The sequence below is a fragment of the Danio rerio genome, chromosome 23 (genome assembly GCF_052040795.2).
Source record: "Danio rerio strain M-AB ecotype USA chromosome 23, GRCz13ab, whole genome shotgun sequence".
Taxonomy (NCBI): Eukaryota; Metazoa; Chordata; class Actinopteri; order Cypriniformes; family Danionidae; genus Danio; species Danio rerio.
In genome coordinates, this window is record NC_141043.1 from 25,029,519 (window position 1) to 25,043,724 (window position 14,206).

The 14,206-nt window shown below is 35.7% G+C and overlaps 1 protein-coding gene across 34 annotated transcripts in view; it reads left to right on the forward strand.

Annotated features, from left to right (window-relative positions):
* eif4g3b (eukaryotic translation initiation factor 4 gamma, 3b) overlaps positions 1-14,206 on the forward strand; it is an 80,764-nt gene that overhangs the window by 14,765 nt on the left and 51,793 nt on the right. For 22 of the 34 annotated variants that reach the window (XR_015523489.1, XR_015523488.1, XR_015523490.1 and 19 more), the window contains exons 3-5: positions 2,835-3,011; positions 7,268-7,360; positions 7,646-7,678. Coding sequence is in view for 31 of the 34 variants with exons in the window: in XM_087306997.1 (XP_087163123.1) it covers positions 2,835-3,011; positions 7,268-7,360; positions 7,646-7,678 (303 nt within the window). In the remaining 3 variants the exon portion in view is untranslated. The remainder of the gene's footprint in view (positions 1-2,834; positions 3,012-7,267; positions 7,361-7,645; positions 7,679-14,206) is intronic. The other 12 variants (XM_087307007.1, XM_087307020.1, XM_087307022.1 and 9 more) reach the window with 1 other exon arrangement.

The window sequence follows — 14,206 nt, forward strand, 5'->3', positions numbered from 1 at the left end:
GGAGCTGTTTACCACTGTAGCTTAGTGTTAATTCAGAAAAGCTCCGAAAACGCCATGTGTTGTTGATTTCACTATTTTAGTCAGATTTATTTTTAAAATGTAACATGCAGAGAAGCGTTTAGAGATGCAAGTGAAGGTTCCCACTCATTTGCATTCATTCAGGGTATCTGCGGGGTCTTAAAAAGTCTCACGCCCTTGAATGATACATTGTTGCATCTTCTGCCGTCTTTAAGTTGTTTTCACACCACACTGCTGGCTTTGGTCCGAACCAGTTGAAACGAACCAAAATGCAGTCATCTGACTAAATCCACATCTCTCATTGGCCAGATGTTGTTAAACATATTTCCTAAACTGCTTATGGATTGGTCAGAATTCATGTGCGGGAAAATGCCAGTGAACTCCCGCAGGTAAACAAAACCTTTTATCCTGGAGGGATGACTGCGCTGGCTGATTGTATCCCTGCTTTAGACAAACTATACATTACGAAAATGAATCGCGGGCGCGGCTGTTTTAATGCATCGCTCGTCACTTCAGGAGGAGGCGTGAATTAATTTAGCTAAACTGCGACATGGTCATCTTGCGTAATTATTACCAACGATCCATCAGGTAATGTTTTTCCCTCTCTCTCTCTCTCCGCTGTCAACAAATATTTTTCCTCCATATCCCATAAAGCACAGCGCATCGGCCTACAGCAGCTAAATTAGTCCAAAACGCGCAGTACTTTTTGCGGTTGGACATGTTTTAGTACGGATCATATTCTCACCACAAACGAACCGCTCCAGGGTTTGTTTGGAAGCATACTGAGACCACCTCTTTAAGCAGGTCTCGGTACTCTTATTTGGTCCGCTTTTGGTGCGCACTCGAGTACGATTGCTGCATTCTCACCTGCCCAAACGAACCGTACCAAAAGGGAAAACGAACTCTAGTGCGATTCAATCGAATTAAATAAGGCAGGTGTGAAAGCACCCTAAGACTAGTCAAGATTAAATTGAATGTTTGAGATGTCTCAACTCAAAATAACTTGCGGTGAGATGTCTTAAAATACATCAGTATTATTTTTTGTCTCCAGGTGCACACGAGTAATATATTTTTCTAAGGCCATTTTTATAAATGCGGCTTAAATAGCCTAATTTAACTAAGGCCTAGTCCTGGCCTAAACCCTGTTGTGAAACTAGGCCATTATGTCTTAAATTTTCAAAAAACAAATATTAGGCCTTAAAAAGTCTTAAATTCTCTGTAGTTCTTATATCATTTTAAACTGCTCTGAATTTTGCTATGTTCATAAAAAGCTATACGTAATTGGGCCGACACCCAGCCAATCAATAACAATATATTTAAATAAAAGTTTTAAGAAACTTGTATTTATTAACTCTTTTTGCTTATTAATATGGTTCATTGATCTTCCTTACAATAAAATTAGTTTTAATGCTTTTTTAGGGTTTTATATTGACCATAAAAATAATTCTCGTTTAGCCTTGTTTAAGTCTGAAATTCCATTCTTAATTGTCTTAAAATAGTGCTAAAAACTCTTAAATTTGATTTGATAAAACCTGTAGAAACCCTCTTATTGTGCATCAGCAGCTTTTACAAATGGAACTGAAATTGGTCTAAATACTGGAATCCAGCAGACCATGATAAACAAATCCAGATATAAACGACATAGCAGATCTAAATACAAAGTAGGGCTGTGCAATTGATCGAAAATCCGATTTCGATTTTGGCTTTAACGATTAGGAAGAACCATTAATCGAGATAAATGATTATTCCATCATATACCACCCCTTTCCAGTTGTAAACATTTGTTGCTCTGCAAAGCTCAGTTCCACATGAAAATAACTAAAAGCATGTACTGTAATGTAACGTTTGCAGCACGAGATGCGCATCATTCATTGATGAACCTTCGAATCATTCATCTTTTAAAAACGCTGTTGTGTGTGTGCGCGCTTAGCCTCGGAAACGAGCGGTGCACACACATCTAACACCATCTTAATGCAAGCGCTTTAATGGTCAAATACATGCACATTTGTGTCAGAGCACGGTGTTTAGTGATTATTCATATTAACCCTCATTTGTGTAATAAACAAACGAGTTGAGAATCAGAAGACATGTGAAAGAGAAACCATATCAGAACCGCACTATTCTTAAAGTGACAGTGCGCAAATATTACTACTGCCGTCTGTTTTTATTAGTAATAAAACAACAAAAGGACAAAATCCCTCACTGCTCTTGAATGAAGGACTTTTGTAGTTTTCTTTCTTACGGTGAAGATGCTCAAAGCACGGTTTGTTTCATATTTTTATTCTATTATATTCCCTTTCCTTATTCACAAGGAGGAAAATAACTGTGCATATATACAGTTTAAGTCAGAATTATTAGCCCTCCTAAATTATTAGCGACCCTTTCCCCCATATTTCTGTTTATTGAAATATTTATTTTCAACCTATTTTTAAACATAACAGATTTAATAATTCATTTCTAATAACTGATTTCTTTTTATCTGTGCTATATGATGACAGTACATTATATTTTACTAGATATTTTTCCAGATACTACTTTTCAGCTTAAAGTGACGTTCAAAAAGTCTTAATTAGTGTAATTAGGCAAGTCATTGTATAACAGTTGTTTCTTCTGCAGACAGTCAAAAATATATATTGCTTAAGGGGGCTAATAATATTGAGCTATTAAAATAGGTTTCAAAATATTTAAACCTGCTTTTATTCTAGCCGAAATAAAACAAATAATCTTTTCTCCTGAAGAAAATATAAAAACTATAAAAACAGCAAAGGAGCAAGGTTCTACAGTGTTTAAAATGTTTTCTGAAACTGTTTTCTCAGGTACAGAGACCCCCTGGCCCCCCATTTACTGCACATGAAATCAACAAGGGACACCCTAACCTAGCGGCTACCCCGCCGGGTCATGCCTCTTCCCCTGGACTATCTCAGGTATCAGTTTCAACAGTATCCACTGCGCATCTCTATGGTCATCCTAAAGGCTGGGAGCCAGGAGGAGGGGTGAGTGCAACTGAAAATCTGTCTCAGTCTACCTGTATGTCTGCTAGGGTTGGGCAATATATTCAGTATTTAAGAAATAAAAAAAATATATAAATTTAAAGATTGAAGAATTTAAGAAAGATATTAACGATTTTATTTTCACAAGTAATGTAAGAGAGATTAAACATGATTTTTTTAGTAATCTTAGTGAAGTTTATTTAGCTTTTTGCTTTAGATTTTAAAAAAAAAGTTGAAAGGATCTTTGCAATGATATACGTTAAAATAAACAACCACAAGCTGTCTAGACTGCTATGAAGGATGTTTAGATAAATGTAAATGTGCTTCTTGCTTCTTTTCTATGAAAAAAGAAACATAACAAAAAATACAACATTGAGTAAACAGCAGTTAATAAACCATTGTCTGCATGTTTTAATGTATAGAAACTTTAAACTGAACAATTAAAATTCTCTAATAATTTTCTCAACGTCACTTAGCTATTACCTATTAGGGCTAGGCCATTAATCGAAAAGTATATTTTCCTGGACAATTTTTTTTCCCAATTACTTTACCTTTTCACGTGTCACGTGAGCCCGCTTTGTTAAAGGCTTGGCTCATTTATTCTTCTGAGGCCAATTTGCAGCCGCATCTGATCTCTGTACTTGCTATAAAATAAAAAAATAATGAAACATTTCTGTTTCTCCAAATCCATGATTTCATAAATACATTGTAAAAGAAATCATTAATAATTGAGAAATCATTATACATCATTTTTACTTTAACCCTCCAGTCGTAGTTTTAATGCTGCACCTTTGTCCTGTAGTTGATAAATGTCAGGGTTGAGCTAGTTTGCTAGATTTCTGATTCAGTTCGGACTCTTAATTTCTACATCAATGAAAGATTCTAAACTCTGATTCATTTCATTCTTATTACAGTGTTTTGTTATATTAGCAATGTATACTATCAGCAACATATAAGTGATTATATAACTAATTCAATTTTGTTCATTTAGTATGAAAAACATTCTTTCATTATTCTGATTTAATTATTTACTTCATCAATTTAATCATTATTAATTTAGAATAAAAATGAATAACTAATTTTGTCAAAACGTATGGTGTCAACCCTAATCTAATACATAAATATTGTGACGTATTATAAATAATGTCAAAAAGCTTAAAATGCTGGGAAAAATAGCTATATTGCCCAGCCCTATTTCTTGTCACCATTAATCAGTGCATCACTTATTGATTGTCTTGTTTCTCACAGATGCATTACACACAGATAGAAAATCTTTAGAGGTCAGGAGGAAGGGATATCGGATAACCCAATGCAGATAAACATTTCCTATGATGCAATATAAACCATTGATTTCTGTGGTAAATCACCGCACTTCTAATACTCTAATAATACTGACATGAAGTAAAACCTAGCTCGTTTTCTTGAGCTAATGCGGATTTGATCTCAAAGATTACACCAAGAAGCTGATAAAACCGTAAATGTATATCATATTTAAGGAACCTGCTGTGCAAGTTGTCAAACAAAGTTCATCTTACTACAGTCATTGAATACAACTGGCAAATTAATAAGATGTTTGACATGTAGACATGCAGACTTCCTGCTGTGAAGTGCTTTACAGTGAACTGTATTGTTAATATTTGATAGAGACATCTTATGTAGGTATACCTCATGTTCTCAATTATAATTAAACTACAGGGATGTGTTTGTGTGTTATATTATAGGTACACCTATTACCAGTCTCTGTAGGTCCACCAAACTCGTGCGTTGTCATGCAAACAGACACACACACACACACACATGCACGTGGTGATTCTGCCTCAGGAATAGAAAGTCTGTCAGGGTGACTCAGCTGTTCTCAGGCTTGTTATCTGTCTGAAACCAATGCTCACATTCCCACTCCACTGCCAGCACGACCGCCTATTAATAGGTTAAGAGTGCACCAATGGCTAAACCTTAATTACCCATGTACCCTTTCCTTAATCATAACATGTACATGTGAATGCAGATGAAGAATCGGGGAGGTTTGTGGATGTCTGGTGAATAGAGCTTTAGGCTGCTGTCTGTTTGAGGCTAACTGATTCATAGATCACTACTTTTAATAGGTTCCGTAACTAGTGGGTATCGAATAAGTGGGTGGCAGAGATTTTTAGAGTTACAGTATGCAGTACTCAAATGGGGGAATATAGGAAAGCGTTCTTATTGGGGGGGGGGGGGGGGGGGGTATTTTGAAGTGGCTATGCTTTCAGAAGCTTAGTTTTAAAAACGATTCTAATTGATAATAATATAATTAACGTTTTCATGAGAAGCTATGAATAATTGAAAAAATGTAGATTGTTTTGCCTGCACGCAAGCAAACTTGGTCAGTTATTCATGCATGATTGACTCTGCTGCTGAGGTGGCTCTTTTTAGAAATTAAAGGGGGAAATTAGTTTCCAGTGCATTCGGATGAATCAAGTATGATTTTTACTTGAAACATGCCATTGAGAAATGGTCTGCTTAAGTTGTGCTTGCTGTGGATGTTTAGGTTGATCATCTGGCTTTGCAAACGTACACTTTTGGAATGCCCTATTTTTAATGTTATCAGACAAAGATTTTTATCTACAGAGACTTCAAATGAAATATTTTTAAATGTGAAACCTTTACAAAATTGTGAAATAAAAAATGTAAAAAGCCTTCAACTGTTTTAGATTTTTATGTTATATATTATTAATATTATTATTATTATTATTATTTATGTATTATATCTTATATATTATTTATTCATGGTGTCCGCGGGAGTCTTAAATTTTAAAAATGTAGGCCTTAAGAAGTCTTAAATTCTCTGAAATATTGTCTTGTAGGTCTTAGATCATTTTAAACTAGTCTTAGTTTTCCTATGTGCATTTAAAGCTACCCAATCAGGCCAACTTTCAATTACCAATAATCCATTTTAAAACTTTATATTTATATTCAAGTACTTTTATTGCAATGAGATACAATTTGAAACGGCTGTTTTACAGCAAATTCTCCCAATTAAATTCCCTTATCAGGGAAAGAAAACCAAAGCAATGCATCCCATAACAAGATCTTTTATTAATGAAAAACTACACACAGAAGAAACTAGGCCATTAGAAAAATCCTTTAATCTTAGAAAAAAAATCAACCTTAATAGTCTTAAAAGGGTCTTTAAAAGTCTTAAATTTAACTAAAAGAATCCCACAGAAACCCTGTTTAAAGCTGTTGATGTATTTTTATTGATATATTTTTTATTATTATAGAAAAATGAGATTTATACAATTTGATCTTGTTTTGCCATGAAATAGCCAGAGAAGCTGATATGGCAATAAATAAATAAAAATCTCTCCCCCTCTCTCTCTCTCTGGCTTTGGCTTGAATTAATATGTTTAAACTGACACCATTCTTTACCCCTTTGGTTTGAGGAAGCCTCCAGAACTGAAATTCAGATTTTGTTTCATGCAATCACTGTAAGAAGTTGATCAATAGACTGGCCAATCTGACCAATCAGAGCAGAGAAGGCCTGTTTGGAATTTAGGAGCAGTTTAGAAATCAGAAACCAGTCTGTCTTTAATGAGCTTTTCTGTGTCACTTTTAGAAATTAGGCGATTTGATGTGTATATTATGATGCATTTAATTTTTTGAATGGTTTTGATTTGTATAAAAAAAAAAACCCCAAAAAAACTAGGAGACAATATTCGAAACCTTCGAAGTCCACAAAACAATACAAGACTGACCAATCTTTCAGTCCCTTCAGCAAAACATTAACATTTTAGATGCAAGAGCACTTGGTCCACAACACACAAGCCATTATGAATCTACTCTTTAACAAGATAAACTGTCAGCAAAATAAATTTATGACAAATAAAACCTTAAGCTGCTTTAACAAAAGAAGGTTCCCAAAATTCTGCTCTGCTCCGCCATCCTGTACAGTTCAAAATTGCCTGAACTCAATGGCACACAAATGCTACGATTGTGCCCACTCACGTCTGCTCAAGACTACGCCTCTATTTCTCTCTCTCTTTCTCTGGCTTGAAGGCAGCGTTGAGGAGATGGCAGATTTGTCAGTGTCAGCAGACCGCAGTGTTTGCAGCGGCAGGGAGTGGACACACTCACTCTGTCACCCACACTCACGCAGCACACTCACTCAGTTGTAGGGATTTTTATCAGAGACCGTAAAACTCGCATCCATCCTAACAACTGTGTCTTCTTCTCCGCCGGTGGTCGCTCCTCCTCGACCTCTCTGGGACCCTGTGACTCTACAGTCTCCGTACACAACGGGACAGAATGCCGGCACGACCCCTCTGGTATACTCTCCACCAACCCAGCCAATGAACGCACAGCCTCAGAGCCGCCCGGTAAGTGCATATGATTCATAATTCTACAGCGTCCGATCTTTATAGAAATGCATCCTTTCTGCCATGTGCTATGCTGTTGTTTACGGTGTGGTTTGTGGTGATCAGTTGGTGCTGCTGTGTCTATATGGTTCATATAACATGCCTTGCGTCATTACTTCCTCTCAGGAGGTGCGCTGCATATGCCATGTACAGCTTGTGGTTTATGTGTTTGGTGGTGATCATTCTTACTACTTTCTTTCTCTCTGATTCTCTCCTTCTGCCATGCCACTCTTTGCCTTCAATCAGTTTGCCCCTGGGCCTCGTCCTACCCATCACCAGGTAATGTACGCAAATGCATGGCTTCCTCTCTCACACCTCATAAGCTTTAGTATGTTTTTTTTTAGACTAATGCAACACATTGATTCTGTTCGTTGTGATGGTTTGGATTGTTTACAGCTCCAATATATTTAGGAGTAATGTACTGGAAAGGCTTTCATGGGCCCCATGAGAGTGAGGCCCCAGTAAAGTATGCCATGGCAGTGGTTCCAAATGTTGCAAATCCCCCTTTGAAATGAAGTGAAATGAACATAATTATTTTGTGTTGTGATATGAAAAATAGGCTACATGGCAAGCTGCAAGAAAACTTTTATAAACCATTATATAAACTATTATAAACTATTTTATAATGATAATATATTTAGAACACTTACCTAGGGTCCTTTCTTCGTACTTTGCTTAAATGATTTGGCAGATCCTGGATCATTTGATCTTAATAACTGATCTCTTGCTAATTTGGTTCTTCAAACAAGTTCGCGAATCAGATTAAAATGTCTGGATGGACTGATCTGAGATCGCTGCGTATGTTGTGAAGGAATGATCTAGCAGCGTAATGACATCATCTGATTAATATTCAATTACATCAATTCATAATAAAAACTGTTAAAGCATAATACGCAATAACTTTCCACATTTGTTGTAGGCTTCTTTGTTGTAAACATGATTTACAGTTTCATGTGTCGAGTAGCAATTGATTTAGTTTTACTTTAAGAGCGGATTTTCTTTATTATAGTAGGCCTATTCAAGTTTCTTAATAAATGTGCATCAAAAAGGCAGTTTGTTTTATTTAGTAGGTGTAGGTGTAGGTGTCTGCAATTTTTGCGATGCAAATCATCGCCATACTAGCTGTCAAAACATGTGCGTGATTGCATGAATTATTTTGTAGTGTAGATTGCATAAATTTCATTCATTCATTTACTTTTTGGCTTAATCCCTTTATTAATCTGGGGTCGCCATAGCGGAATAAACCGCCAACTTATCCAGCATATGTTTTTATGCAGAGGATGCCCTTCCAGCTGCAACCTATTTCTGGGAAACATCCATACACACTCACTCACAAACTTACATTATGGACAATTTAGCCCACCCAATTCACCTATACCGCATGTCTTTGGACTTATGGGGGAAACCAGAGCACCCTGAGGAAACCCACGCCAATGCGGGGAGAACATGCACACTCCACACAGAAACGTCAACTGATCCAGCTGAGGCTCGAACCAGCAACCTTCTTGCTGTAAGGCAACAGCACTACCTACCAAGTAACAGCGTTGCCTGCATAAGTTTTATTCATAATTTTTTAAAGCTATTATAAGTAACATTTTTTAAAACTATTTGACTATTTTCCCCGATGTACATAATCTATTACTACTGTAAAAAAATTTCAGCATTTGGTGCATACTTTCAGAACCATCTTTGCTTCAAAAGACCCAATCTAATCATGTTTGTATGAAAAAGCTACTGCTACCTAATAGGGCTGTGCGGTTAATCAAAATTGAATCGTAATAGCGATTTGAAACGTTGCGATTATCTAATCGCAAGAGGCTGCGATATGTAATATATTTGTATTTAATTTCACCATGCCCAGAGCAAATGCGTGACTGACTGTGTGTGATAGTCTTACTAGCCAATTGAGGGAGGAGTGTCTTGCTGAAGTCAACTGAAAGTATTGCTACTAACTCTAGTAGCAAGCAACAGCAAAGTACAATGGCAGAGTTGTTTCAGCCATGTTAGTTTGCTGAGTGTTCTGTATTTTTATAACTATTATTTTTTAAAAAGCTACTCTATCTCCCTAGATTAAGTTTAAATTGTTTACAGAAAGGTAAGGTCATTTAATTTGTATTTGCTGTTTGCTTTGGAGAAAATTGAGTGTTTCATTTTTAAATATTTAAAAATAAAATTAAATGTTTAAGTAAGTTAATATATTTTTAGCTTCTTTTTTTAACTAACACTCGTTGCATTTTATCAGTAAGAAACTACAATACAGATTATTGAGCTGAAGTGTGACTACAAAATTAAAACACAAATCAAATTGAAATCGCTATATCTGTCAAAAAAAATCACAGTTAAATATTTTCCCCAAATAGCACAGCCCTACTCCCTAGCTGGTTTGAGCTACCAGATCTGTTGCTATGACAACAACTCTTGGATGAGTTTTGAAAAATGAAACGATCCTGGATCGAACCAAATCCAGCTAATTGAGTAATCCATGTACGAAAAACAGACCCCTGGGATCCAGACTAACTTTTTAAACAGGGCGAGCTCACCAACTTTATCACAATTTAAGGCCACAAGCAAAACAAAACACAATTATTAGCATTTTTCCTATTTCAGCTATATTACTTACAAATGCTTTGCTATTTAAATAATTCAATTTAATCCTGTTTTAAGATTACAATGATAGCTCAGACTCTAGACTAAACTATGAGAGCTGTGCCAAAAGCATCTGATTTAGTATAAAACATGCTATGTCTGTTACAATGCACATTTGACAGTATTTTGAACTTGGCTTACTTTAAAGGTAACTAGATTCTGAGTTAGGATGTATATACATTACTTTCTGTGTATGAATATCATGATTACAACAGGTATAGCTACTGGCTACCACAGTAAAGCAGGGTGGGACCTTTAGTGGCCATGACCATGTAGACTCAAAAAGAGGACCTAAACTTTTGTGAACAGAATATATGCCATTTTAAAATGAACATTTTTGAAACTACAAACTTTCTGTTTTGTTCGTGTGTGATGGGATGATTGAACATGAGATTGACAGACGGATTGATGCAATCCATTTACTACTCAGTCAGTTTATGTTTTTACTCTTACCTATGACCCGAGGCTCATGACCGAAAGGACAAGATATTGTACACAAGAGCCCAATTATGAGACTCTTTTCCACCCTAAGAGATTGTGTGAGAAGCTTTGTTACCTGGTAGATGCTCAGACTAAAGCCACTGCTCCTTCATATTTGTTTTTTGGATACCTCCTAAATGCCTACCTGGAGAGGTGTTCCAACATGTCCCACCGAGAGAAGGCCTCAGGGAGGACCATGGATAGCTGTAAGGACTATGTCTCTGCTTATCTGGGAACACATTGGGATCCCCCTGGTGGAGCTGAAGGATATGTCTAGGGAGAGGGAAGTCTGGTTCCCTGCTGAGACTGCTGCCATATCAGCCAGTCCTGGATAAGCAGTTAAAAACGTATTGAGGGATGGATAGTAATTATACAATTTTCATTTGTGAACTTTAAACGTTTACCATATAACATTTGAAGAACTTTTAAAATATTATTCTTTAAATAGTTTAGGTCCTCACTAAGTGCCTAGAGGTCCCCCTGACAATTCCTCTTTGAGGAAAAAGTAGCCTAACACCTTCATATGTAATTGCTGACAAAACAGACCTCCTATCTGATCTCATTATGGCTGTTTACACCTGGTCACCTCAAGCTTTTTTTTGATCAGATAGCTATTCGACTGTGGAAAAGGCAGGTCTAAATTCTCTCTAAAATGCTTTCGAGACTGATATAATTCACATCTCTCAGACCACTTCAAGATGTTGAAACGCATTCCAGATGAATCTGGTACTAACCCAAATGCATCTGATTGTTGAAACCACGTGTATATTTTACTCCCACTATTAAAAAAAATAAACTCGAGAGGGCATGTGTTGTCGGCTATGACCCGTCAGATATACAAGTGCAAATGCATAAGCTACACAAATGCTTAAGGCCACAGATGACAGTTTGAGCCGTTTTATGTAAGTTTTTACCTTTCATTTTATTTTGACCATGAAATTAAATTGTCAAATGAATATCAGATGGCAGCTTTAACATCAGACAAAACACACACCTGTAGCCTGTCTCAGTTAAAAGAGAGGAATAATAATCGAAAAATAGATTCATTTAAATTGACACATGGGAGAATGTTATGCACAAATTAATTTAAAAACAGTATTTCAGACTTGTGAATGAGTGTGTGTGAATGCCAACATTTGGCCAGTAGCCTTGTCATGGTCCTTATAAAAATGTTCAGGAACTTGTGAGTGTATTTGCAAACATCACAAGACTACATTTAGCCTGCACACCCTTAAAAAGATAGTTTACCCTAAAAACAAAAACGATCATAATTTATTCTCCCTCATGTTGTTCAAAACCTGTAAGACTTTCTTCAGTGTAACACAAAGTTTTTTGGCGCAGTGTTTTTTGTTTTCTTCTTTAGTGTTCCAGTGTTTTTGCACTCCAGCTCTCTTCAAGACTGTATTTTAGCTGATTTAAATGACAAAAGTATATATTTTTTGTGCACTGCCCCTTTAGTGAATCACTTACTTGTCTCATAAGTGACACCAATAATTAATCATAAAAACAATGATCCGTCATGATCATTCTCTCTGACTTTTTGCTGAATCCTACAATTTGTCATCGATTCTGCCAAATGATTTTGCTAAAAACAGCCAAACAGATGCAGCGATCTGTCATAGAAGACAGTAAGTCGTACTGATTTGTAACGACATGAGAATGAGTAAATGCGGATGAACTGTTCCCCTAAAACATCAAAGTCTTGTAGTGTGCTTGGTGATTTAAAGATTGTGTATCTCTACTGTGAGGTTAGGCCATAGCTCACAGGAAGGAATCCTTTTAGTTCAGAATTATAGCCAGTTGTAGAGTGTAGATCTTGTCTGTTGTGGTCCGTTGACTGTGATCTACTACATTCAGGGATCACCCTGTCTGGCTTTTGGAGTGGTTTCCACACACCAGACACAAACAAACACACATTCAAAAATAAACATTTGGGAACACACAGTTCAGCAACACTCTTGGTTCAGATTTGTTTGTGTATAACTGGGAAATACTAGAAGCATCCGACCGGAACTTATTGAAATCATCAACACCACGTTAATAAATTTCCAGTATCTGAATCTTAAGGCTAGGTAACATTAAGGGCGAGAATTTAGGCTAAAGGTTACAACTATATAACTCTCAACATTTTTTAAACGCCTACATTATTTCAAGCTTCATGACTTTTGTGATGCAGAGAACAAAATTGAAAAGTAGAAGAATTGCAGAATCCAGTCATTAAAAATGAAATTTAAATTAACAATTACAAACATCTTGAATTAATAATTCAGAAGTTTTGTTCTGAATTTCTGAAGTTTTTTTTTCTAAACTATAGTTTTAGTTATGTATACATTGTCTAAATTACTGGGTAATATACAGTAAGTTCATGCTGCTAAACACAACTATATTGATGATGATAAAAATAATAATATGAATAAAAACTTAGTTCAAAATGTATACATTAATATTAAAACAATACCATAAGTCATCATTAAAGGCCCCATGAAATGAAAATAAAGTTTTTTAGATGTTAGTATCAGTTTTATTTGTTTTTAAGATGTCTATACGCTAGTGTGCTCCAAAACAATGACAATTCACATTTAGCAGATATAAAACTGATGTAAAACTTGTGGTACGTCACTTTCGCCCAAAAGGATCAATGGTTTCATTCACATCATCTCACACTGAAGTTTCTCATCACCTCATAACCAGTCAAATGCTTTATAGTATCTGACCTTCCTCACCCGCTTCAAGACGCTTCTCATTCGCTTTTCATTTGATGCACTTGAGCTCAACCACTTACATTTACTGAGCTGTCGTAAAACAACGTTTTTTAAGGGGAGGAGCTACACTATGTCCCACCCTCTCTTCATGTTTCGGCTGAGATTACGGCAAACATTGAATAAAAATGCTAATTTTAAAGCACATTACAGGACCTTTAATCAAGGTATCTTTTACATTGTAAAATGATTGAATTGCAGAATCCAATCATTAAAAAATGAATTAAATTAAATTCACACACTTAAATTAATAAGTGAAAAAGACTGCAAACACATTCAAAGCACGTTAAAAACTTTGTTTATATTAAACTGCAAAAAGACTAGTTGTATGAATAAATAGTGTGCCAATGAAAATTAACGATAGTAATTTTGTTAACAGTGCAAGCATGTGCAATGCTAATTCTTTGTATATCTCCACTCTGTAACTTCACTAACTAATTATCATTAATTAATTTTTCCCTGATTTTTAAAACTGAAAGTAGTAATTATTCTTACCAGTACAGAATGGAAAGTAATAATAAAAAAATAAAGAAATCAGGGATAATATATATTTTATATGGCATTTTATATTTTATAAGTTGTGAAGACTAAAACTATTTTTTTGGAAAAAAGAAAAGATTTTATTGTGTCAAAGTTTCTCATTTATATTTCTGTCATGAACACTTTCAGGGTTTAGCATGCAATGAATATGTATATGGCAATGTTGATGTATTTGCTTTTGGCGGTACAGATATGCAATGCTGCTGCTGCTTTGAGTATTATGGCAGAGCAAGTACCGATACCTGCTACTGCCACTATTTACAAAGAAATGCTGTCTAAGAATATAACATTCTGCTGCTACAAACAATATATGTAACCCGTAGTAGATCTAAACACAGGTGGAGCTGGGGTGGAGGAGGGTCTCCGAAAATACGTAGAATGA